General features: G+C 42.5%; 1 protein-coding gene and 1 long non-coding RNA gene across 3 annotated transcripts in view; one reads left to right on the forward strand and one right to left on the reverse strand.

Annotated features, from left to right (window-relative positions):
- The first annotated feature begins 98 nt into the window (after positions 1-98).
- On the forward strand, positions 99-27,246 carry heatr5b (HEAT repeat containing 5B). Its single transcript, XM_061789796.1, has 36 exons — positions 99-360; positions 600-775; positions 854-1,065; positions 1,929-2,037; positions 2,164-2,313; positions 3,083-3,254; positions 3,333-3,490; positions 3,569-3,818; positions 4,902-5,057; positions 5,170-5,420; positions 5,562-5,673; positions 5,777-5,929; positions 6,013-6,112; positions 6,238-6,347; positions 7,606-7,769; positions 7,912-8,087; positions 10,027-10,132; positions 10,232-10,422; positions 10,583-10,742; positions 13,996-14,185; positions 14,728-14,897; positions 15,045-15,189; positions 15,279-15,458; positions 15,578-15,829; positions 16,666-16,847; positions 16,936-17,004; positions 21,749-21,928; positions 22,030-22,264; positions 22,469-22,702; positions 23,043-23,170; positions 23,733-23,877; positions 24,407-24,679; positions 24,933-25,157; positions 25,238-25,389; positions 25,485-25,698; positions 26,242-27,246. The coding sequence occupies exons 2-36, from the start codon at positions 650-652 to the stop codon at positions 26,547-26,549; spliced, it is 6,138 nt and encodes a 2,045-aa protein (XP_061645780.1). The 5' UTR covers positions 99-360; positions 600-649; the 3' UTR covers positions 26,550-27,246.
- LOC133485686 (uncharacterized) overlaps positions 15,455-27,269 on the reverse strand; it is a 29,035-nt gene continuing 17,220 nt past the window's right edge. The window contains exons 2-5 of one of the 2 annotated variants that reach the window (XR_009790754.1): positions 24,174-24,286; positions 23,695-23,852; positions 16,649-16,763; positions 15,455-15,756 (exon numbers count right to left, since the gene is read on the reverse strand). This is a non-coding gene — a long non-coding RNA (uncharacterized LOC133485686). Of the gene's footprint in view, positions 15,757-16,648; positions 16,764-23,694; positions 23,853-24,173; positions 24,468-27,269 lie in introns of those variants that run through there. The other variant, XR_009790753.1, reaches the window with a different exon arrangement.

Genomic DNA, 27,269 nt, shown 5'->3' on the forward strand with positions numbered 1-27,269 from the left:
ATTAAAATGATAACCTTAAAATTTTTAAACTTTATTTTGAGGCAGAGTTACCTACCGGGTGATTATTTGGTTTCATCGGACAAGTGTTACTGCAACACAATCGATACTGCAAGTAGTCGTCGCCGGGATATTGGAACATGCATTAAATAACCTGGTTGTTTAAGTCTCATGGTTTGTAAAGTTGCTGTCTGAAACAACCAAGTGTGTTAAGACAAGGTGGTAAGCGCATATTATTCATTCAGTGTTTGAGTGTATTTGCGGAGAGTAGTTTTTGATAGTAAGCATCGCTAGCTTAAGATTGCTAACAGCTGGAGGAAGCCGTCAACACACAAGAGGAACGACGGAACGACGGGACATACGGTAAAATGACTGACAGTTAAATCGGCCGGGCAATCGAACGCCATGCATATTACAGTATCAATTAGAAATTACAATAAAGTAGCTATGATGTGTCAAGCGCTAACGCTGTGCTGCCATACTTGGCAAAACATGAAATCGAATTCATTCGATACAAACATCTTCCCAAGTATTACTTGGCAAAAATGTTTTTAAAGCAGGTGGCCCCTAGCTTGTTCTGATATCATGATTCAAAAATCCAGAGAGGACTGGCGATTAAGAAATTGCGAGGACATCTGTGAAAATCCTCGCCATGGAGCTGGCTCACAGTCTCCTGCTCAACGAGGAAGCGTTAGCTCAGATCACCGAAGCAAAGAGGCCTGTCTTCATCTTCGAATGGCTCCGTTTCTTGGATAAGGTCCTCGTTGCAGCAAATAAGGTGACTGAAATGTTTTTAATAACTGACAGCTGTGGGGTTCATTAGAAGGGCGCGACAGACTTTGTGTTTGAACGGCAGGTGGATGTGAAGGAGAAGCAGAAAAAGCTAGTGGAACAACTCACTGGACTCATCAGCAGTGCTCCTGGTCCACCAACAAGAAAACTGCTTGCCAAAAACCTTGCCACCCTCTACAGCATTGGCGACACATTCACAGTTTTCCAAACGCTGGATAAATGCAATGACATCATCAGAAGCAAGGATGACACCACTGCATACTTGCCAACAAAACTGTAAGATTAAATAGAATTAATAGTGTAATGACATTTTCTCTTGTTTGTTTTGTTTTTTGAAACATTGTTATGCCAGGTTTATATTCATTTACTTTCCAAATTCCAGCAACATACTGTATAGTATTTCTCTCTTCATGGGATTTGGCCATTAAACCAAATCTCTCGCTGATGGTTCATGTTTTAATGGGGGATTAAGCTTACATGTGGCCTAATGCAGTCTGGTAATGACTGCATCTCAGTGTCAGGCCCATTTGTATCTGCAGAGTGTGATGTGCTGAGAAAGGTCTGGATGAGGGATATATATTTGAAAATTATTTGATTAATCGTGATTTTTTTTTCCTCCCCAATTCTATTTTTGTGGGATATAAAAATCTATTTGTGAATGTTTTGAACTCCTGTTTCAATGTTGCCTGTGTTTATTAAGTTGTGACATATTGGGGGTCTTGTGGACATAGTTCAATGTCCCTTAACTGATGTTTGGTGTAATGTCCCTTCTTTCACCCACAAACTTGTTGGTATTGGATGAACAGTGCCTCTGCTGATTGCCAGTAGATTCCATGCAGTCTCAAGTGCTTCAACAGACATCAACAATGAATTCCAATCAGTCGACTGAATTTTTGACAATCAATTAATTCATTATTTTCCCCATCCCTAGTCTTTACTGGTTAGTCTTTAAATAATGATGAGTCAGCTTTTAGGTTGGATCTGGCTCTTGTCTCATATTATCATGGCCTTATTGAATTATTATTTCCCGCCAATAAAAATGTTAAAAAGGTATGTCACAAATTTGACAATGCAATATCTACTGTTAATTTACCAATCCAGAAACCTCATCTGATTATTGTTGTTGTTGGTTTTCTTAGTGCTGCAGTGGCCTGTGTTGGTGCTTTTTATGAGAAAATGGGCAGAATGCTTGGAAGCTCCTTTCCAGACACCATTAATAATCTTTTGAAGGCATTAAAGAGTGCAGAGGTATGACATTATGATACAATCATAAAAACGTTTTCTTGACTGCATTGTAAATATGGAATCACATTGTGTTGAATTTACGTGACATTTAAATTGGTTGTCCTAATTCTATCTTCACTATATTGGCAGTCCCAAGGCAGAGGAGAAATACTCATCAGTCTGCAGAAAGTGCTCAGTGGACTAGGTGGAGCTGCAGCTTCATGTCACAGAGACATCTACAAGAATGCCCGCTCTTTACTCACAGACAGGTCAATGGCCGTGCGCTGTGCAGTGGCAAAGGTAGGTCGCATTCTGATTGTAATCACTATTCAATACAAGCATAAAGCTAGGTTTGGATAATCTAAAGAAGTAATCATTAAGACAATTTGTTGATTTTCCAAAGCAAAGAACCCCAACTCGATGTGTTCAGACATTGTCGCACTAAATTCTCTTACTTATCAATGTGATGACGATGTTAAACAATATATAATTTACTCTATGTTGACCAAATTGTACTGAGAAAATAAATTCCTCTATTGCGAATTTAGATTTCACATTAAAAAAATAAAATAAAATTATCTGCTGTTATCCATATATCCATGCATCCATCCATCCATTTTCTGAGCCGCTTCTCCTCACTAGGGTCGCGGGCGTGCTGGAGCCTATCCCAACTGTCATCGGGCAGGAGGCGGGGTAAACCCTGAAGTGGTTGCCAGCCAATCGCAGGGCACATACAAACAAACAACCATTCGCAGTCACAGTTGTTCACATTCACATTGTTCCTCATTTTAACACATTCACATTGTTCCTCATTTTAAAACACGGAGAAAACCCACGCAGGCACGGGGAGAACATGCAAACTCCACACAGGTGGGGCCGGGCATTGAACCCGCGTCCTCAGAACTGTGAGGCTGACGCTCTAACCAGTCGTCCGCCCTGTTATCCATCTATAACAAAGAAAAAAGACAAATGGTTTTGCAGCAGAGCAAAGAAAATATGCACAAGTTATCTGATGAAATACCACTAACATGACACCATCTTGCCATCTTGATTCCATTTACCTGATCAGTGTCTGTTGGAGCTGCAGAATGAGGCAGTATTCATGTGGACTACAGAACTGGAGAACATGGCCACACTGTGTTTCAAGGCTCTCGAGGGTTCAAATTATGGTGTTCGGGTTGCTGTGGCTAAACTCCTAGGGACCGTCATGGCTACGGCTCTGATGCCCAAACAAGCTGCTGGTTAGATTTGAAATTTGTGGCCAATATAGTTTCATATAAATATATGAATTTACTCACCATGGGTCTATTTTTCCCCAGTGATGCGTCAGAATGTGAAACGGTCAACACTTGAGGAAGTTTTGGAGTTAATGGCTACAGGTTTTCTGCGTGGTGGATCTGGTTTCTTGAAGAGTGGAGGGGAAATGTTGAAGGGAGGCGGTTCTGTCAGCAGAGAAGTCCGGGTGGGCGTCACACAGGTGAGCTGAATTCTTCCAACAAAACACAATTTGGCACCTTATCCTGCCACCTTACATATAAATCCTCCTTTTTCTCAGGCTTATGTTGTATTTGTGACTACGCTTGGTGGTCAGTGGCTGGAGCGCAACTTTGCCACCTTCCTCTCCCATGTTTTGGACCTTGTGTCCCATCCACGGGCCACACAGACGCATGTTGAAGCTGTGTACTCGCGGCGCTGTGTCTCCTTTATGCTACGTGCCACGCTGGGGGGCTTACTTGGCGAGAAGGCACAGATAGCAGCTGGCAAAGAAATCTGCCGAGCCATCAGCAAGCAAATGAGGGCTGTGGGTAAGGAGGATGGGGATGAAATACCACGGTTCAGAACATTACAGAGCAAGAACAAATGTCAATCACTTTCCAGTCCTCTGCTAAATATTTGGCATGGTTTGAGCTTCTGTTGCATACAGACACAATTGTTCTTTTTGATCTTGTGTATGGCATTGGTAATACCTTCTGCATTATCGTATTTATTTTCTTATCCTCATCATATTACATATCAATATAAATCACAAAAAAAAAATCTCATTTGGATATGCTTTTACTCTGGCATACCATACATAGTTATCTGCCAGTGTGTTCCTGTGGTGTTTTTGTTCTATTACACATCAAAATTAATAATCAACAGATCACATAACTGTCACTATGCAAAGAAAGTTGCATGTGCCACAAAATTTGCACACTCATAGCAGGAACAAGCCACTTCTGCTCATAATTTGTAAACTGGTCCATCAGATTGTCTTGGTTTATCTACCTCTACATACACATGAACACTAAACAAACTGAAAATGGCTATTCATCTCATGAAGTGATTATTCTTACTCCGGTTTGGCTAGTAACCTTTAAACTGTTCAAAGGTGCAATAGGTGGCTTTTGTTGTTTTTTTATAGCCTTGAGACAATGCTTGAATAATAAAATAAAATCTATACATCTGTACAAAATACAGCCATTTCCGAGAGTCACTTATTTAACATTCTATACTCTGTATGTCAAATTATTCAGGAAAAAAAGAGGCCAAAGTTCAAGAAGTATTATTACACAGTGTGATGTATTTTGTGGAGTCCTGAAGATAAAGCTATAAAATATTTTGACTATGGCATTAATGAATACGGTCTTAATAATTCTGGATACCTCTGATTGTATGGTAGCAGAAGTGTGCACATTTATGATGTATAACAACAAATATGAACTAATGTGACACGCTATTTAATGTTAGAAAACATTGTTATGCAGTCTCGTCAAGATGATTTTCAGGCTATTTTTCTATCTAGTCTGGACCATGTTTACATCAATACAGGTCAGATTATCCATTTATAAAGGCTGCCGTACCAAAAATGTACGTATTTTGCTTTTCTCTGCCCCTTATTATTCCAGAGGCAGTTCTTAATGACGTCAATGGAGAAAACAAGACTGGTGCAGCTGATGTTTCGGCCAGTCAGCATGTTATGGTTTGTGCCCTAAAAGAGTTGGGCAGCCTTGTTCAGAGTTTGAGTGCCACAGCTTCACCTCTCATCCAGGAGCCTTCCATTGGTAAGACATGCATGTTTTCTGATACTCTTACTGCATTCCATTCCTCATCAACAGAATGTTATTGTGAATTTGAAATGACATTCACAATGTTTTTCAATGACATCTTCCTCAGGACTTCTTGAGACTGTGACCTCAGTGCTGCTACACCCAAGCATGGCCGCTCGTTTGGCTGCTGCTTGGTGCCTGCGTTGTGTTGCTGTGGCACTGCCCTATCAATTAACCCCGCTGCTGGACCGCTGTGCTGAAAGAATAAACCATCTCAAGAATTCACCCGAGGCTGTTAGCGGATACAGCTTTGCGATGGCTGCTCTTCTTGGAGGTGTACATCAGTGCCCTCTGGGAATCCCACACTCTAAGGGAAAGGTTTGTAAACAAATTACTATGAATCAGCAATTTAGACAGTAGATCACACTCTTCTCCGTCTTTCAGTTACATTTTTTGGTCCTAAATGTTGGCACCATTTACAGATTTAAAGATTAAAATATGAGTGTTGTGTCCCTGCAGTTGGTAGTAAGCATCGCTGAAGACCTCCTTCGAACAGCAGCTCAGAATAGTCGACTGTCCTTGCAGCGCACACAAGCTGGATGGCTGCTGCTGGGCGCCCTCATGACCTTGGGTGAGTCACTCACCGATGCCACGCTATCTCAGCTGAGATTTGTCAACAATCCTCCCTCTGTCTAACACCATCTCCCCTCTTTTTGACTTGTATGTACGCAAAGGTGCATCCCTTGTGCGTTATCACCTTCCCAAGATGCTGCTGCTGTGGAGGAATGTGTTTCCTCGGTCGCAGAAGGAGCTGGAGGCAGAAAAGGCTCGGGGAGACTCTTTTACTTGGCAGGTCACCCTAGAAGGCCGTGCTGGGGCATTATGTGGTAAACTAATGTGCTCCTGCTTTTTTATAAACATGCTTTAAATGGCAACACGCTCACTTCTAATTCTGTCCCTTCCTGTTTAGCCATGCGGAGTTTTGTGGCCCACTGTCCTGAGCTCCTTACCGAGGATGTCATACGCAGGCTGATGACACCCATTGAATGCGCTATGACTATGATATCTCAGTGAGTATGCTTTCATTATGGTCTTTTTGTTAGCGATACAGTAATGATGTGAGGGGTGTACAGGAATCTTTTTATTTCATAATACAAGCGTTTGTACATGTCTCAATATAATGTCTGCTCCTCAGTGTCCCTGCCATCATCAAAGTTCACGGTGCACATCTAAAAGCAAGTGCAGCAATGGTGAGACTCAGGCTGTACGACATCTTGGCTCTATTGCCTCCTAAAACATACGAAGGTAAGTCATTTGGATTTTTTACGATCAAAAGTAAATATGCAACTCACTGAAACAGGGCAATGGTTCACAACCTGGGATAGTAATGACTACAATAGAAGCACGAGTTTGGTGCAAGAACTCAAGTGTGGGTTTCATGCTGAAGTGCATGCCTGAGCAACACACTGGGGAACAATTTGGGAAAAAAAATTCTGTTGAGTTAGATTTTTATGCTCATTAAAACTAAAATGGCCATGCTGATTCCAAAATTGCAGTCAGTTTTTTTTTCTAGCACGTCAAGTTTTTTTCTCCACAGCTTACCCTCCAGGTAAGCAAAATTCCACTGATTAGCTGTAGTAAGACTTGCCAGCTGATTAGCATTGGACTCATCTACAGCTATGCGGCAACTTATTTGTGCAGTCACAATTGAGACAGTGTGGTGAGAGGTGTGTGCAGCTCCCAATAGGTCAGTACTATCAATATCTGCAAACAGAAAGCTAGCATAGTAGGAATTAAGAGGATTTGTGCCATATCCTTTGTAAAACATATTGTTAAATAAACATTACAGTCATGGCTGTTTCTTTCATATTTCATTGTATGTCAATATTTGAAAAGTTTTATAAAACAAGCACATATCTGTTTAGTACAGTATTTTTCAATTTTTTTTTAGAAAACGGGAATCTATAGGTCAAAAACTTGACGTGAGTGATTCCGCACCCAAAAATTAGTTAAAAACATCTGTCAGACCTAACTCAACAAAAATTGTGTTCCCCAGTGTAATTTGTGGGTAAATGTTGCAAAAAAAACAATGTAGTTTGTATAGGATCATTTATAAGCACTCACATGAACCTATTCATTTGGACAGCTTTGATTTTCTCTTTTCCCCTCTGAATTCAAATATAAAATATTTTAGTCACAAACAGACACCAGTTTCTTTGCAGTAATAAATAACTTGTACATCACTGGAAACAAAGTGCGAATGCTGCTGTTGTTTCCTCAGTTTTTTGTTTTCCCTAGTATTTTTTTAGGTATTATTTTTTTCAGCGTAAATTTTAGTGTAAATTTGAGTTTTCTGTATTTTATTGTCCACTATACCTATTCTCTAAATTTGACTACACTTATTTCCCAGTTTTCACTATAGTCTCTTTGTTGGAAGTGTTTGAGAAGAAATGTTAAGGAATTCCCTTTTTAGAACAAGTGAAGATCTTTAAAAAAAAAAAATAAATAATAATATATATATATATATATATATATATATATCTATCTCACTGTGCTCTTCTAGGCAGCTTCAATGCCCTCCTCAGGGAGCTGGTGGCAGAATTCACTTTGACTGACAACTCATCCAACACCACCACATCTTTGTTGCGCTCGCTCTGTCACTATGATGACAGTGTGCTCATGGGCTCCTGGCTGCAGGAAACTGACCACAAGTCTATAGAGGATCAGGTAAAATAACTTGCACTTTGGATAGTTAAAATCATAATATTCTGTTCTCGAAGTAACTTTATTTGCAGATATTCTCATTGTCTGGTTTTCATTAAAGTTAAATCAAGTTATTGATTTCCAAACTATGATTGTTGCTTAACAGTTGCAGCCTAACAGTGCATCTGGCAGTGGGGCTTTGGAGCATGATCCCTCTTCCATATACCTGCGAGTGCCTGTAGGTGAATCCATCCCAGGTCCACTCCCTTTGGGAGTATCAGTAATTGATGCATCTGTGGCTCTGTTTGGTGTAGTTTTCCCCCATGTGTCTTTCAAACACAGGTGAGCTATGAAATCATGAGCCTACAAACCCTTTCCAAAAAATTTGAATATCATGGAAAAGTTTATTTATTTCCATAATTCCATTCAAAAAGTCAAACATTCATAGATTGTAGATTCAGGTCCCACAATTTAAACAATTTCATTTATTTATTTGTACATAATTTGGGTTTCCAGCTCCTAAAACCCACAAAATCAGGAATATAAACAAATTGAATACTGTGAAGAAATCACCATTTACTTCTCAGTTTTTGTAGGAAAAAAAAGAGAGAAATTAGGGTCACATTAAATCAATTAAAATATGGTACTATCAAGACAATATGTTAATCTTCAATACTTGGTTAGGAATCCCTTTGCTTTAATCACTACCTCGATGCGCTGTGACATTGCCTGGGAGTTATGGAAGCCCAGATTTCCTTGATGCTTGATGTCAGTTCTTCTTTGTTTTTGGGTCTAGTGCCCCTCATTTTCCACTTGATAAAATTGAGGACTCTAAATTGCCCGTAGGTGTGACTGTGAGTGAGAATGGTTGTTTGTTTGTATGTGCCCTGCGATTGTCTGGCAACCGGTTCAGGGTGTACCCCGCCTCCTGCCCGATGATAGCTGGGATAGGCTCCAGCACGCCCGTGACCCGAGTGAGGAGAAGCGGCTCGGAAAATGGATGGATGGATGGAATACCCCATAGATTCTCAATGGGGTTTAGATCCGGCGAGTTGGCTGGCCAGTCAAGCACTGTGATAGCATGGGCATCAAACCAGGTGCGGTCTGGGCAGGGGCCAGGTCCTTCTAGAAGATGAAATCTGCATCTCCATACAGATCCTCCGCAGAAGGAACCATGAAGTCCTCTAAAACATTCTGGTAGACTGTTGCGGTGACCCTGGATTTAAGAAAGCAGAATTTACCAACACCTGCACTGGACATTGCACCCCACATCATGACTGACTGTGGATATTTCACACTGGACCTCAAGCAGCTTGGGTTCTGTTCTTCACCAGTCTTCCTCCAAACCCTTGGACCTTGATTCCCGAATGAAAGGCACACTTGACTTTCATTGGAAAAGAGGACCTTGGACCACTGGCCAAACAGTCCAGTCCTTTTTCTCCTTGGCCCAGTTGAGACGTTTCCTACGTTGGCTCAGGCTCAGAAGTGGCTTGACCCGAGGAACCCGACAGTTGTAACCCATCTCCTGGATGCGTCTGAATGTGGTGGTTTTTGAAGCTGTGACTCCCGCGTCATTCCACTCTTTCTGAACCTCTACTAGATTCTTGAATCTTCTCTGTTTGATAATCCGCTGAAGCCCACGGTCATCTCTTTTGCTGGTGCATCTTCTCCTGCCAAATGTTGTCCTTCCACAAGACTTTCCATTGATATGCTTGGACACAGCACTCCTTAGCTATGAACCTTTGTGGCTTACCCATCTATGGAGGTTATCAATGGTCTTCTGGACAGTTGTCAAGTGCAGTCTTCACCAAATTGAACACAACTGAGACAATTGAACCAAACTGAAGCAATTTAATGACACCTGGGGAAACCTGTGCAGGTGCTTTGAGTTTAGTAGATGATTAGTGTGTGACACTCAGTTTAAAACATTTATGGCCTACAAAAATTGGGCTGATTTCCTCACAGTATTCTATTTTTTTTAATTTCTGATTTCATGGGTTTTATGAGCTGGAAGCCCAAATTATGTAAAAATAAACCGACACTTGAAATTGTGTGCCCTGAATCTATAATCTATGAAAGTTTAACTTTTTGAATTGAATTATGGAAATAAATAAACTTTTCCATGATATTCACATATTTTTGGAAAGGATCTGTATTTGTTACCCTCATTAAACATCATACAGTGTGAATTTCTGATTTTGATTTATTTAGTCTTTGTGTTCACTGCTGATGTGTAAAAAGTAGTGAAAATTATTAATTCAGTCTTGTATACATAATTCAGGTTGCAGATGCTAGATCATTTTGCAGAATGTATCAAGCAGGCTAAAGGAGTTCGGCAGCAAGCTGTCCAACTGAACATCTTCACTGCTGTGCTGAGTGCTCTCAAGGTGAGAATTAATCAATCCCTTTATAAGAAAAGGCTGGACTTTTTCTCAATTCACTTAATAAACATTGAGAAATTGCATCTTTTCCTGTCTCACTTGAAGGGTTTGGCGGAGAACAAGAGTACTTTGGGCCCAGAGGAGGTCCGTAAGTCCGCACTTGCTCTGGTGATGGGGGCCCTCGACAATCCCAATCCAATCTTGCGGTGTGCTGCTGGTGAGGCCCTCGGCAGAATGGCTCAGGTAGTGGGAGAGGCTACTTTCATCGCTAGAATGGCACAGACCAGCTTTGACAAGTAAGTTTTTTCCTCTATCTCTTACCTGCAGATCAGACTTAGGAGGGGAGGGGAAGGGGGAGGGGCAGATTTGTTCAAAATATTGATTTCAAGGTAAAACTGTCTTGAGCTGAATCTGGACTTCGATCAGGTGTTCATATATTATCTCCTCTGTTTGCAGGCTGAAGTCAGCCCGTGATGTAGTGTCAAGGACTGGTCATTCACTGGCTCTTGGCTGTCTGCATCGATATGTTGGAGGAATTGGCTCTGGTCAGCACTTAAAGACCAGTGTTAGTATCCTACTGGCGTTGGCCCAGGATGGATCCTCTCATGAGGTCCAGGTACAGTATTGCAACAGCCTCTAGATTTTTGGAGGCACAATTCTATGTAATTGTCTCTTCATTTTAAATTACAGGATATATTTTTGTGTGATATAATGCAGCCCTATGGGGGGCACAAGCCAGTGCAAACTGTAGGCCGGTCCCAAGTCCGGATAAATGCAGATGGTTGTGTCAGGAAGGGCATCCGGCTTAAAACTTTGCCAAACGAATATGAGCGTTCATCTAAAGAATTCCATACCGGATCGGTTGTGGCCCGGGTCAACAATGTCCTCCACCCTTAACCTACAAGCGCCGGTGGAAATCTAGCTAATTTGGGTCGAAGACTAAGGAGAGGTGGAAAGCGTGTTATTTGGCAGAAAGAGAAGAGGAAAGCACAGAGCCGAGAACTGAATGTGGGGATTTTGAATGTTGGGACTAAGACAAGAAAAGCTCGGGAGTTGGTTGACATGATGATTCGGAGAAAGGTTGATATATTGTGTGTCCAGGAGAGCAGGTGGAAAGGCAGTAAAGCTAGAAGTTTAGGGGCAGAGTTCAAATTATTTTACCATGGTGTAAATGGAAAGAGAAATGGAGTAGGGGTTATTTTAAAGGAAGAGTTGGCTAAGAATGTCTTCGAGGTGAAAAGAGTATCAAATCGAGGTATGATGCTGAAACTTGAACTTGAGGGTGTTATGTATAATGTGATTAGTGTCTATCCCCCGCAGGTAGGATAGACTTAGAGGTGAAAGAGAAATTCTGGAAGAAGCTAGATGAAGTAGTTCTGAGCATCCCAGACAGAGTGAGAGTCGTGATTGGTCCAGATTGTAATGGATATTTTGGTGAAGAACACAGGGGTGATGAAGAAGTGATGGGTAAGTTCGGCATCCAGGAAAGGAACTTGTAGGGACAGATGGTGGTTGACTTTGCAAAAAAGATGGAAATGGCTGGAGTGAACACTTTCTTCCAGAAGAGGCAGGAACATAGGGTGACGTGCAAGAGTGGAAGTACAAGTACGCAGGTGGATTACATCTTGTGCAGAAGATGTAATCTGAAGGAGGTTACTGACTGTAAGGTAGTGGTAGGGGAGAGTGTGGCGGCGAGACGGCATAGGATGGTGGTGTGTAAGATGACTCTGGTGATGGGGAAGAAGACAAAGGCAGAGCAGAGAACCATTTGGTGCAAGCTGAGAAAGGAAGAGTGTTGTGCGGCTTTTCGAGAAGAGGTGAGACAGGATCTCGGTGGACACGAGGAGCTTCCAGAAGACTGGACCACAACAACCAAGGTGATCAGAGAGAGAGGTATGAGAGTACTTTGTCTATCTTCTGGTAGGAAAGGGGAGGAGACTTGCTGGGGGAACCTCAAAGTACAGGAGATCATACAAGGCAAGAGGTTGCCTAAGAAGTAGGACACTGAGAGGACTGAGGAGAGGAGAAAGGAATACATGGAGATGTGACATAGGGCGAAGGTAGAGGTGGCAAAGGCCAAAAAAGAGGCATATGATGATATGTATGCCAGGTTGGACACTAAAGAAGGATAAAATGATCTTTACAGGTTGGCCAGACAGATGGATAGAGATGGGAAGGATTTGCAGCAGGTTAGGGAGATTAAGGATAGAGATGGAAATGTGTTGACTGGTGCCACTAGTGTGCTAGAAAAATGGAAAGAATACTTTGAGGAGCTGATCAATGAGGAAAATTCAAGAAAAGGAAGAGTAGAAGCGGCAAGTGTGGTGCACCAGGAAGTGGCAATGATTAGTAAGAGGGAAGTTAGAAAGGCATTATAGAGGATGAAAAAAGGAAAGGCAGTTGGTCCTGATGACATACCTGTGGAGGTATGGAAGCATCTAGGAGAGGTGGCTGTGGAGTTTTTGACCGGCTTGTTCAACAGAATTCTAGCGGGTGAGAAATGCCTGAGGAATGGAGGAAAAGTGTGCTGGGGCCCATTTTTAATAACCAGGGTGTTGTGCAGAGCTGTGGGAACTATAGAGGAATAAAGTTGACGAGCAACAGTACGGTTTCATGCCGAGAAAGAGTACCACAGATGCATTATTTGCCTTGAGGGTGTTGATGGAAAAGTACAGAGAAGGTCAGAAGGAGCTACATTGTCTTTGCAGATCTAGAGAAAGCCTATGACAGAGTACCCAGAGAGGAACTGTGGTACTGCATGCGGAAGTCTGGAGTGCCAGAGAAGTCTGTTAGAATAATAGAGGACATGTATGAGGGCAGCAGAACAGTGGTGAGGTGTGCTGTAAGTGTGACAGATGAATTTTAGGTGGAGGTGGGACTGCATCAGGGATCAGCCTTGAGTCCCTTCCTGTTTGGTGTGGTGATGGATAGGCTGACAGATGAGGTTAGACTGGAATCCCCATGGACCATGATGTTTGCAGATGACATCGTGATCTGGAGTGAAAGCAGGGAGCAGGTGGAGGAACAGTTAGAAAGGTTTAGGCATGCACTGGAAAGGAGAGAATTGAAGATTCGCTGAAGTAAGACAGAATATATGTGCATGAATGTGAGGGGTGGAGGGGGGAAAGTGAGACTACAAAGAGAAGAGATAGCGAGGGTGGAGGACTTTAAATACTTGGGGTCAACAGTCCAGAGCAATGGTGAGTATGGTAAGGAAATTAATAAACAGGTCGAAGCTAGTTGGAACGGGTGGAGGATGGTGTCAGGTGTGTTATGTGACAGAAGAGTCTATGCTAGGATGAAGGGCAAAGTTTATAAGACAGTGATGAGGCCAGCCATGATGTACGGATCTGAAACAGTTACACTGAAGAGAGAACAGGAAGCAGAGCTGGAGGTGGCAGAAATTAAGATGTTGAGATTCTCTCTAGGACCAGGTTGGATAGGATTAGATATGAGCTCATCAATGGGACGGCCAAGGTTTGATGTTTTGGAGACAAAGGTAAAGAGAGCAGACTTCGATGGTTTGGACATGTCCCGAGGGGAGAGAGTGCGTATATTGGTAGCAGGATGATGAGGATGGAGCTGGCAGGCAAGAGAGCTGGAGAAAGACCAAAGAGAAGGTTGATAGATGTAGTGAGGAAAGACATGAACGCAGTTGGTGTTCGGTTTACATGGAAAAGGATGACACGCTGTGGTGACCCCTAAAGGGACAAGCTGAGAGGAAAGGAAGATTTTTGCGTGTTAGGTCTTAATTTTTTATTTGGTTTCGTTTGAACTCAAAGGGGATTCTCAAGATAAAGAGTTCAGGTCATCACTTGTGACATGCATCACTATTAATAAGTAAAAATCTTTTAATTATTTTTCGACAGACATGGGCTCTGCACTCATTGGCTCTCATTGTGGACTCAAGTGGTCCTATGTATAGAGGCTACGTGGAACCCACCTTGTCCTTGGTCCTGACCTTACTCCTCACTGTGCCCCCATCACACACAGAGGTGCATCAGTGTTTGGGGCGCTGTTTGGGCGCTCTCATCACTACTGTTGGACCAGAATTACAAGGTAAATTTATCGGAGAGAGCGGCACGGTGGACGACTGGTTAGAGCGTCTGCCTCACAGTTCTGAGGACCGGGGTTCAATCCCCGGCCCTGCCTGTGGGGAATTTGCATGTTCTCGCCGTGCCGGCATGGGTTTTCTCCGGGCACTCTGGTTTCCTCCCACATCCCAAAAACATGCGTGGTAGGTTGATTGAAGAGTCTAAATTGCCCGTAGGTGTGAATGTGAGTGCGAATGGTTGTTTGTTTATGTGTGCCCTGCGATTGGCTGGCAACCGGTTCAGGGTGTATCCCGCCTCCTGCCCGAAGATACCTGGGATAGGCTCCAGCACTCCCGTGACCCTAGTCAGGATAAGCGGCTCAGAAAATGGATGGATGGATGGATGGATTTATCGGAGAGAAAATCAGACTTCATTTAATGTCAAAATTGACTGTCATGTAATTGCACTCAGCTTTCTTTACCAGCAGGTGGTAGTATTACCAATCTTAATCCACAGACATTAACAATTATGTCATTCTTACATACACTCTGCCAATATATTATGAAGGAAACGGTGCCACCATCTCCACCATCCGCTCGTCCTGCCTGGTTGGCTGTGCCATAATGCAAGATCACTCCGACTCACTGGTGCAAGCAGCTGCCATCTCGTGTCTGCAGCAGCTACACATGTTCGCTCCTCGTCATGTCAACCTTTCGAGCTTGGTGCTGTGTCTTTGTGTAAGACCAATGGGACTAATAATCTTTCACTTTTTATTGATGTTAATCGTTTGTTTCTTTTTGTGAGGCTTCTACATCAGTTTACAAAAACAAATATTTCACGTTGTTGTAGTAATACCATTTTGCCTCATGATGGGACTTTTTCAGGTGCACTTATGCAGCTCTCATCTGTTGCTGCGCCGCGCTGCTGTAGCCTGCTTGAGACAACTTGCTCAGAGGGAGGCCTCCGAGGTCTGTGAGTATGCCATGAGCCTTGCAAAGAAGGCAGGAAATGGCAAAGACACTGCAATAAGTGAGTGCAAACCAGGACATTAACAAGAATGTGTTGTTCTGGCATAATTTCTAATTAGACACTGGTGTTTTACTTTGTTGCTGATTCAGATCTGAATGTCACTGAGACGGGTCTTGAGGGGGCACTATTTGGCATGCTGGATCACGAAACAGACAGGAAGCTGTGCTCTGATATTCATGACACACTGGGCCACATGCTGTCATCATTTGCAGTGGAAAAGCTTTCTCATTGGCTTAAACTATGCAAGGATGTCCTTGCAGCAACAACAGGTGAATTTAAAAGAGAAGAGAAGAGAAAAGCCCATTATCATTGTCTATAAATAAATTAAGATAGGATACTATGAACTGAGTCTTGTTTTGATTGTCTGAATGTATGTCAATCTTCTCAGATGTAGGAGGAGCAGTAACATTTGAGATGGAAAAAGATGAAGACTCTGAGAAAAAAGACGAGATGGACGACGACATCATGTTTGCAGGTTTAGGCGAAGATGACAGATCTAAGCCTTCAGTGGCACCTCGCTGGGTGACGCGGGTGTTTGCTGCAGATTGCTTGTGCCGCATCATCCTGCTGTGCGAGAATACAGACAAAGCACACTTTGACCTGGCAACTGCCCGTTCTACACAAGCAAAGAACCCTAAAGGTATTACACGTGATGTTCTGCAAAACATTTGACACATATTATCCAACAAAGAATGCATTTCTCTTGGCCTTTCCAGGAAACATTTGTGTGTCAGCCAGATTATGCTGAAAAAGATTTTAAAAAATAAATAAATAAACAAGACTTTTTGCTCAAAACTCAGTTGAAGGGTGTTGTATGGCCCATTTCATTTTGTGGCAGATCTGTTTAAAATAGTAAATGATATTAGAATACAACTGTACTGCGTCATACTGAGAGGTGCTTCTAAAAATAGTTTATCCTGAATAGCTTAAGAGGGATGGAAAAATAGAAACCTATTTCAGTATGATGAAGTGCATTTCGACTCCACAGCAAATTATTGCCAAAACAGTTAACCTATTGTTTAATTAATACATATCTGATAGTCTCACTCAAAATTAAGCATTATCATCTTTGATTCCAGCTGTCTCTTGTGTTTAAGAATGCAAAGTATGAAAGTAGGGACCCCAGATTCAAGTCCTTTGCTGTCATATTAATATGAGGTCATGGCTCCGCAGTCCCCACACAAACTAACATAATCAGAGCCATGTCTGATTGGTTTCCAGGCAGTTTCTTTGACCAAGGTGTTAACATGAAACCTGGATTTGGTACTTGCTCCTTCCGAATGGTTTAAATGCAGACAACTAATTTCGCTAAACATTGTACAAGTAACAAATAAAGCGCCTTTGCATTTAACAGTGGTAAAAGGATTTATGGGACAGCCATTCTTCAGTTTCTCGACGAACTGGCTGCTTATTCAAGTTATGCATACGCATTCCTCACATAATCTTTCAATTTTCTCACCATCTCTACTCGTCTAGGAGATCTGCTGGTGCTCCATTTGTCTGACCTCATCCGAATGGCTTTCATGGCTGCCACAGACCACAGTAACCAGTTGAGAATGGCTGGTCTGCAGGCCCTGGAAGACATCATTAAAAAGTTTGCGTGTGTTCCCGAGCCCGAGTTCCCAGGGCATGTTATCTTGGAACAATACCAAGCCAATGTGAGTCAAGAACTCAGTTCTCTGAGTTCTCTCTGTAGGAATTCAGTTCTACTCGAACATAATTGAGCTGTCAATTGTATGTATTAAGGTCGGCGCTGCACTCAGACCAGCTTTTTCACCTGATACACCATCTGACATAACAGCTAAAGCATGCCAGGTGAGAACCTTTGTGATTTCTCTTTTAAAAGAAGTCTATTCCAACTAATTTGCTTTTTATTTCCCTTTGCTCCGTTTAAATTATTTTATAGCTTTGTCACAGGTTTTTATAGCACAAATGATCTCAATGATCACTCTTCAGGCCATTGCAACCATCTGTGTTTCTTCTGCATTAGTCATCCTTCTAATAAACTTCTATCTTTAATATACAGTCACAACTGTAGTAATAGCAACGTAATTCCCCTTCCAGGTGGGTAGTCTTCAAGTATACATACGTGTGGTATTTTTTTAATAACTTTTGTCTGATACTCCACTTTATGCAAATTGTATCTATGGATAATAATTCTACCAGAAATTATATATATAAAACATATAACTAATTATATATATATATATATATATATATATATATATATATATATAAAACATATAACATATGCAAATCAGTCGCCTTTCGGCGAAATTCACCGTTTTGAGCTCAAAATAGGCCATTTACGTGAATCATATAGATCCAATGAGTTTTTCCTGGGGTGGGGGAGGGGGTCGCCATCGCTATCAATTATTCCTTATTTATCAACTATTTTGTGCGTGAGATTTCGACTTCCGCATTGGGCGCTGTTTGCGCCAATCAAATGTAAGTGCTAGTGACGTTTAAGTCTACTTCACCAATCAAACGACACAAAGTCATTTTTTGTCACAACACAGAATAAATAAATGTATTATTAACTAATTCACAAATGGACAATAAAGACAGAAATAAAAAAAAAATACCCGGACTCACCCCTCATTATTCTCGGGGATTTTAACAAAGCTAAACTCAACCACAAACTCCCTAAATACAAGCAGCACATCGACTGTCCTACCAGGGAAAATAATACTTTAGACCACTGCTACACTACGGTAAAAAACGCATACCGTGCTATACCTCGTGCAGCCCTGGGCTCGTCTGATCACTGCTTAATTCACTTAATACCGACGTACAGGCAAGAACTTAAATGTGCGAAGCCTACAGTGAAAACAGTCAAAAAGTGGACAAATGAAGCCAAGATGGAACTTCAAAGCTGTTTAGACTGCACAGACTGGAGTGTCTTTGAAAATTCAGCTGGCAGCCTGGATGAATATACGGACACTGTCACATCCTATATCAGTTTCTGTGAAGAGGTCTGTGTACCAACAAAATCATTTCGCACATTCAAGAACAATAAGCCGTGGTTCACTGCTAAACTTAAGCAGCTTCGCCAAGCTAAGGAGGACGCATATCAGAGCGGGGACAGGGCCCTGTATAATCGAGCTAGAAACCAGCTGACTAAAGAAATTAACATTGCAAAGAGGAACCATGCAGCAAAGTTGGAAAAACAGTTTAGCGAAAACGACTCTAAATCAGTCTGGCATGCATTCCAATCGCTGACTAATTACAAGCGACGATCCCCCCAAGCTGAGAACAATAGCACACTAGCCAACAACTTGAATACCTTCTACTGCAGATTTGAAAAGGACAGTTTCACACCACACACCCACCCGGCCACACCCGCGACCACAATCACACCTCTGACTTCTGCGGTAACCATCCATGAACAGGATGTGAGACGCATCTTCAAACAACAGAAGATTAACAAAGCGGCAGGCCCGGACCATGTGTCCCCATCCTGCCTCAAAGTCTGCGCGGACCAGCTTGCTCCAGTCTTCACTCAGATCTTCAATAGATCTCTGGAAATGTGCGAAGTTCCATCCTGTTTCAAATGCTCCACCATCATTCCAGTCCCCAAGAAACCTGCAATCTCGGGTCTGAATGACTACAGGCCTGTCGCTTTGACATCTGTGGTCATGAAGTCCTTTGAACGTCTCGTGCTGGACCACCTCAAGAGTGTCACAGGTCCCCTGCTGGACCCCCTGCAGTTTGCCTACCAAGCGAACAGGTCTGCGGATGATGCAGTCAACATGGGACTGCACTTCTTCCTAGAACACCTCGACAGCGCAGGTACCTACGGGAGGATCCTGTTCGTGGACTTCAGCTCAGCGTTCAACACCATCATCCCTGAACTCCTTTCATCCAAGCTTCTCCAGCTCAGCGTCTCACCTGCCATCTGCCAGTGGATTTACAGCTTTCTGACAGGCAGGACACAGCAGGTCAGGCTGGGGGAGGCCACCTCATCCACACGCAGCATCAGCACTTGGGCGCCCCAAGGTTGTGTCCTCTCTCCGCTGCTCTTCTCTCTCTACACGAACGACTGCACCTCAGCGAACCCGACTGTCAAACTCCTGAAGTTTGCAGATGACACCACTGTCATCGGCCTCATCAAGGACTGTGACGAGTCTGTATATCGACAGGAAGCGGAGCGGCTGGAGCTGTGGTGCGGCTGACACAACCTGGAGCTGAACACGCTCAAGACTGTAGAGATGATCGTGGACTTCAGGAGGCATCCTTCGCCACAGCTGCCCCTCACGTTGTCCAGCTGCCTTGTGTCAACCGTCGAGACCTTCAAGTTCCTGGGAATTACAATCTCTCAGGACCTGAAGTGGGCGACCAACATCAACTCCGTCCTCAAAAAGGCCCAGCAGAGGATGTACTTCCTGCGGCTTCTGAGAAAGCACGGCCTGCCACTGGAGCTGCTGAGACAGTTCTACACAGCGGTCATCGAATCAGTCCTGTGTTCTTCCATCACAGTCTGGTTTGGTGCTGCTACAAAAAAGGACAAACTCTGACTGCAACGGACAATCAAAACTGCGGAATGGATTGTCGGTACCCCCCTACCCACCATTGAGGACTTGCACGCTGCCAGAACTAAGACAAGGGCGTGCAAAATCCTCTCGGACCCTCCGCACCCCGGTCACCAGCTCTTCCAGCTCCTTCCCTCAGGTAGGCGCTACCGATCAATGCAAACTAGAACTAGTAGACATTCCAACAGCTTCTTCCCTCTTGCGATCAACTTCTTAAACACCTAACCTATAATTCCATTACAACAAGCTGGCAATTTTTTGACTTGAGTTCGTTGTCACATTTCTGTGGGGCCAATTATGTATTACTCGTGCACTCACTGTAGTTGTCTCGCCATGCTGCACTATTTGCATATACTGGCCACTCATGCCAGAGTAGCATCTGCTCCATTTGCACACTGATTGAGGAGTATCTGTAACATTTGCACAACCAATATTGTCCCAGATTATCGCACTACTCGTCACTTTAAACCGCATACAATCCTTGAAGTCTCAGCGCCCTTTGCACAATGGTCATTGCACCGGACTATTGCAATATTAGTCATTCGAACTGCTCTAAGTGCTAGAGGACTCCGCATCTTTTTGCACAATTGTTTTTTGTCAATGTCTTTATGTCTCCAAAGTGTTCTGTAAATTGACTGTCTGTTGTACTAGAGCGGCTCCAACTAGCGGAGACAAATTCCTTGTGTGTTTTGGACATACTTGGCAAATAAAGATGATTCTGAAACATATTGTACTTAATATTTTCATGGAGCTGGTGACCGGTTCAGGGTGTACCCCGCCTCCCGCCCGAAGATAGCTTGGATAGGCTCCAGCAGCCCGCGACCCTAGTGAGGATAAGCGGTAAAGAAAATGGATGGATGGAAGGATTTACCTGGACGGTGCATTTGGGATTATCTTTGAAGTTGGTAATAGTGAAAAATGAAGTGAAACAGACAATGATTTTAGTCAATTATTTTCCAGAATGAGACTGCTTAAATAGGAGGATGCTATTCATGTGGCACAGCTTGAAGCAGGCATCAGGTGCAGGTGGAGATGGGACTGGCTTAAATTGGAAGCCAAAACAAAAAAGCAAAGAAATTATTTATTTGTTTTATTTTAGAAATTAAATTTTAATCTGAAATGTGTACATCAACATGTACTTGTGCGGTGTAAATAAATATTTTTCTGCGTGCAGAATTTTTTTTTATTTTGCCTTATTGTACTCTTCAATCTTCCAGATTGCTTAATTTATGTTAATTTAATTAAATATTCTCTGCGGGGGCCTGGGTGAATTCCCCCAGAGCCACCCTACAATGTTTTTTTTTTTTGGTCACCTTTTTCATGCCTTTGGTGTTTGCATGTCTGATATACAGTAGGTACGGAAAGTATTCAGACCCCCTTAAATTTTTCACTCTTTGTTATATTGCAGCCATTTGCTAAAATCATTTAAGTCCATTTTTTCTTCATTAATGTACACACAGCACCCCATATTGACAGAAAAAAACTGAATTGTTGAAATTTTTGCAGATTTATTAAAAAAGAAACTGAAATATCACACAGCCATAAGTATTCAGACCCTTTGCTGTGACACTCATATATTTAACTCTGGTGCTGTCCATTTCTTCTGATCTTCCTTGAGATGGTTCTCCACCTTCATTGGAGTCCAGCTGTGTTTGATTATACTGATTGGACTTGATTATTTGGGATGTAATATTGGCTCTATAGTGCCTCAGTAAACATGTGAAATATGTAAATATCCTGAGCCAGTGCTGTCAACCTTCTACACGGAGGCAAACAATCAGAGGAAAGGTGGTGATCTAAGCCAAAAGTGGACTAAGTGGATACAAAACTGCGTCAAACAGAAGTAGCTGTCAGAGGGGCCTTTTCTGGACACTCTTATGGCAAAACCAAAGTTTTTTATAAATGAAATTTATACTTTAACACTAAGTTTATGTTAGAGAGTCGCTCTATGGAAGTCCAAATAGCCAAAATATGGGACCTTTAACAAAGTTTAGGTCGCTTTCATCTTTGAATGTCTGTGTCCACAGGTGTGTAGCACTTGGATTGGTAGTGGTGTAGTCAGTGACCTCAACGACCTGCGGCGAGTTCACAACCTGCTAGTGTCATCACTGGACAAGGTGCAAGCTGGGAAGGGTTCCTCCAGTCAGCTGTACAGTGAGAGTGCCACCACCATGGAGAAGCTGGCTGTGCTTAAAGCGTGGGCGGAGGTGAGACCCAAGACTGTGCTGCTCTGTCCATAACACTGATGTGTTCAGCTTTAAATTGTGTAAACAATACTTATGTAAACACATAGCGATTCTTTTAACAGGTTTATGTGGTGGCGATGAAGATAAAGAAAGAGGCAGAATCAAAGCCTGTCAAACCGGTTCGAAGTGGAGATGAGGATGATGATGATCTGGGTGCAGATGTGCTTCCACCTGATAGTCTCATCACTTTAGTGCAGCCTGAATTGCCCTCGCTTAGTCAGCTGTGGTTGGCCATGCTCCGGGACTATGCCCTGCTCACTCTGCCTGCAGAGTTTTCCAGTCAGCTGCCCCCTGATGGTACAACATAACTGTGCCTTTGATTGCCGAAGAGCACAATGAAATGTTTGAGATGTTTACATCTGTCTAATCCCTGGTCCCCATCCCTTCTTGCATGTGGATGCGCACCATAGCAGTTTTATAGGTTGATACTCTATTTTGGGGCTTGCTTTGAAAGAGTTACTTCACTAATAATGTTTAAAAGAGAATTCACTCTGTGTGTAGGTGGAGCATTTTATACTCCAGAGACGATAGACACAGCAAGGCTCCATTACCGTAACTCATGGGCTCCTGTTCTGCATGCTGTGGCCTTGTGGCTGAGCAGCACTGGTTTTGGAGCTTGTGAACAAAAAGATGTTTCTCCAGCACTCTCCAAGGCTCCTGCCCTCCGTACTGGAGTCTCGTGGACCGTTAAGACCTTTGAAGAGTTTGTCAAAGACAGGATGCACCTAATGTTAGGTAAGGATACAGACATTAAATGTACTTTATTTTAAAGTCTTCATATTATTTGGATTTTATTTCTGTAGTTCCTCAATATCCCATTTTTTACCGGGCAAAACATCAATCCATCCATTTCCTGAGCCGCTTGTCCTCACAAGGGTCGCGGGAGTGCTGGAGCCTATCCCAGCTATCAAACAATTGCTATTCAGCGCTCACCTTTTTTTTTTGTAAACAAAAGGGGGTATTGTTTTTGTTGTATCTACTGCCACTGCACCTGCCAACAGTGAAAAGATTGCAGAAGATAAAGGAAAAGAATAGTGTAGACATGCCTTCAACCCATTTTTTTTCTGTCTCTCAGGTGTCAGTATAGAATTTCTTTGCTTTCCCCGGCCGGAGGAACCCATTGAGCATATCATGTCCTGCCTGCACACCTTGTCCACTCTGCTTGAGTCTCCCAGTGCAAAGACCCACATTGCAGAAGACCAGGTAAGAGCACCTTTGCTATCTATGGCTTAGTAAACAAAAACAATGAGCAAGAAACATTATAGAGTTGGAGCAGAAAATACTTTTATTGGAGTGGGTGGTGTAGACTTTAGGTTACTTGTTGTAGGTTGGCAGTCTTGTATAGTGCACTGCCAGTGGTTGTACATATTTATATTTTAAAGCCTTGTGCCTTCATTAGTTATCATTAGTCAAAATAAAATACTTAAAATTGCAAAAGTTTTGAAATAGTATTCATATTGTAAGAGAAATTAAATCGACAGCTCCATTCTGTAGCAGTTTCGTTGTTGTAGTTCAAGTGACACATTTGCCAGTATTTCCTCAGTGCAAACACCTGGTAAATGCAACATGGCCATGTGATATTTACTGCCTTTACATGCTGACAAAGGCTTGAGTACTCTATAATAGATGTATGCCTAACTTATGAGTTGATTTGCTTAGGTTGACCTTTTGAAATTGTGAAGGCCACAACAAATGCCTATGATTGTCAAGGCTCGGTGTTGACTTACTTGCACTAGTGTCATTAAAAGTGTTCCTTGTCTTCTAGCTGTTGGCAGTGGAGCTCCTGAATGTACTTCACAGATTGCTGTTGACCCGGGACCCTCCTGCAGTCCAGCTCCAGGTGACTGCTGTAGTACAGGAGACCATAAGAGCTGCACAGGACCATCTACAGCAACAAAATATCAACAGAGGTAATGAGCTAACACAGTGTACCCCTTAGTTTACCTGTCAACACAACTCACTGTTCTAAAGTTCTTGTTTTTGCCAAAAATGTGATCAAACTACTGCAAGTGTCCATTTTAATGATATGGTTATAGGTTTGGCAAAAACCTGCATGTTAGGTTCATTGAAGACCAAATTGTCCATAGTTAATCTTTGTGAGCATGTGAATGATTGTTTGTCTATATGTGCCCTGCGATTGTCTGGCAACCAGTCCAGGGTGTACCCATGTTTCGTCTGAGGTCAGCTGGTATAGGCTTCAGCTCACCATCCATCCATCCATTTTCTACCGCTTATCCGAGGTCGGGTCGCGGGGGCAGTAGCTTTAGCAGGGACGCCCAGACTTCCCTCTCCCCAGCCACTTCATCCAGCTCCGTGACACTAATGAGGATTGACGGTATAGAAAATGAATGGATGGGTTATTGGTTTGCATTCTACTGACAAAGCAGTAATATGATGTGGCAGTTTCACTGATGTAGGTCATGATGGTATTTTACACAGGCCAAGAAGAGGAAGGCCTGAGAGATTCTCAGCTTATCCTAGGGGAGGGGGGAGAGACGGGTGAGCTCGTCCCTGGCAGTTCTCTGGTTTTTGCTGCAATGGAGCTGCTGGTTTTCATCCTGATTCGCCACTTACCACAGCTCAATACACGTGTCACGAAGTCACCCAGCCATGTCCCAATCAGGCCTCAACGATTACCTGAAGAGAGTGCACGCTTGGTGGCAAACACCATTTCCATCCTGGCAGAACTACCCTCACTCTGCTCCCCTGCTGGTAAGATACACACACACACACACACGCACATGCGCGCACGCACATGCACACAAAACGATGGTGAGTGTTTCACTAAAGAAACTATACTTTTTAATAATTCTTCTAAAAACTATATCCCAACTCAAATAAATTATCCTATGGTGTACTGTATTTCTGCTTCTTCAATATTACTGTAAGACTGAATTTGTATATTTTACTGTTGTTTTTATTCTCCATGAAATGATGTCCAGGTTCTCATGGTTTCTGTTCTCAGGAAGCATGACCATCCTACCTACCGTTCTCTTCCTAATCACTGGGGTGCTGAGGGAAACTGCAGTTAAGACTGCTGACAACTCGGTGCCTACATCTGTGTCTGCTGCGCTGCAGGGCATCAAGACCATCATCACCTCCCCATTGGCTCGAGTGGATAGCCTCCAGACACAGTGGACTGCCCTTGTGAAAAGCAGCCTGGCTTCAGTACTTGAGGATTCGCAGCCAGGTTTGCACCTACTAGATGCTCATACTAAATGATGAGCCGTGAGCCACATGCTATGTCAAACATTATGTGATTTTCCTTAGATGAGTCCAGACCTGACTTGGATGACATCAGTATGCTGACAGCAATTACACTCTTCCTACTGTCTGCTAGTAATGAACTTGTAGGAGTGACAGTCCTGCAGAAGGGCTGCATGGAACGTTTCCGTAATGCCCTCAACTCTTGTGATCCTTCGGTAAGTACCTGAACTTAAAAAAGGGTAATCAGACACATTCCAATGCCATGTTCATTTTAATCATTTTTCATTCCATTTTGTGTGCTTTGCTGCAGGTTCAGGCACGGTGTTACCAGCTTCTCTTGTCACTGTTTCAACATCCCAGCCGTCCCCTTTCTACACCATACATTCACGCTCTGGCTCCACTCACGGTGGAGAAACTGAAGGCAGTGGAGCACAGTCGGCCAAGGACTGCTGCTGAGCTGCAGGCTGTACAGGAGGGCATCAGGGTCCTGGAGAATCTTGTTGGCATGGGTGAAGAGCAGAACCGTGAGTATCACTTTTCTTAATGGATCACTAATGTACTGTGCTTTCCATTAAAGTGTTAAGTTCAGCGCCTGTAAAGGTGCACTATCAATGATCAGTGCATCAGAGGCTATTTTTAGAACTCTAATAAATTGCCAGCTTACTGGCATTTTTAAAAATTGTATTATAATTAATATGCATCCATTTCTTTTTTACATCCTCTGAAAGGTGTATGACAAAGCTAGACAGGACATTTTACTGAGACAATAATCTGTCATATTGTTAATAAAAAAAAAAAAAAGAGTGCGAGAGGACCAGCTAACTTACATAGTATCACAAGATAATGGAAGCCACCACAGTGAAACAGTCAAAAAACAACATCAATGGTGTAGAAAAAGTTCATTTAAAAAAAAAAAACACCTTTACCATCAGACTTTGGGCTTAGAAGACTGAGGATGTTATGATTTGCATTTTAAAATAATAATTGACTGACTCATTTAGCAGAAACTTTCTGCTGTTTTAATTATTATTGTTGTGTTATCTCAATGATTTTTATGTGTCCAATAGGAGTGCAATTGGTGGCTCTTCTTGTTCCTACCCTTATCTCATACCTTTTGGATGAAAATGCCATTCCTTCTGCATCCCAAGTCTCCAAAGGCCTGCATGACTTTGCCCTTCAGAACTTAATGCGTATTGGCCCTCTATATCCAGCTGCCTTCAAGAAAGTCATCGGTGCATCACCTGAGCTTAAAACTCGTCTGGAATCTGCTGTTCGGGCAAACCAGGCCAGCAGCAAAGCTAAAGATGCAGCACGCAAAGCTCAGCCAACAGTTCAAGTTGCACCAACTATCAAACTCAAAACTAGCTTCTTCTAAACCCTCAAATGTTCTCATACTGTTTTGTTTGGTTTGTGTCAACAGAATGTCTGTATCAAGTAAAATTCCTTAAAAGTATTTATTTTACAGCTCATCTGTGTCTTAAACATATGAGAGATCCTTGTGAAGTCTTTAAAATGCCTTTGAATGTTCAATGAAAAGATTTTCCTTGTTAAATCCAATGTACATTTTGATCACATGGGTGTATTGAATGTGAACTCTACATCATAAAAATCTTTATAATAGGTGTGTATCTGAGCTTTGATCAGAATTAGCTGTCATGCTTAGTTTGAAGATAGTTCAAACACCCATAGAATAGATCAAGGGTCATCAGGTACCCCCCAAGGACCACACGAGTAGCATGCAGGCCTGTTCTAAAATATTGCTCAGCAGTGATGGCACATTGTGATTTCCTAGGAATATTGGAGAGCTGATCATTTGAAAATGTAAACGCTTGGAGAGATTTATAGAAATAAAGTGTTGCATATTGAAATTTGTTTCATACCCTGCTAAATAATTTTTTTGAGGTCATTCACATCACGTCTTCACATAGATGAATATCATTAGTTATTAATAACATACACTTAAAGGTAAGCTGTACATATTTGCTATTTCAGAAGTGTGTATCAATCAGTACCTGAGAAGTATCTCAGTTTACACGATTATAATTCAGATATGAATAAAGTGACGTTGCTTATCGTTGTTTTTTTTTTTTTGGGG

This window comes from Phyllopteryx taeniolatus, chromosome 11, assembly GCF_024500385.1.
Source record: "Phyllopteryx taeniolatus isolate TA_2022b chromosome 11, UOR_Ptae_1.2, whole genome shotgun sequence".
NCBI classification, from domain to species: domain Eukaryota; kingdom Metazoa; phylum Chordata; class Actinopteri; order Syngnathiformes; family Syngnathidae; genus Phyllopteryx; species Phyllopteryx taeniolatus.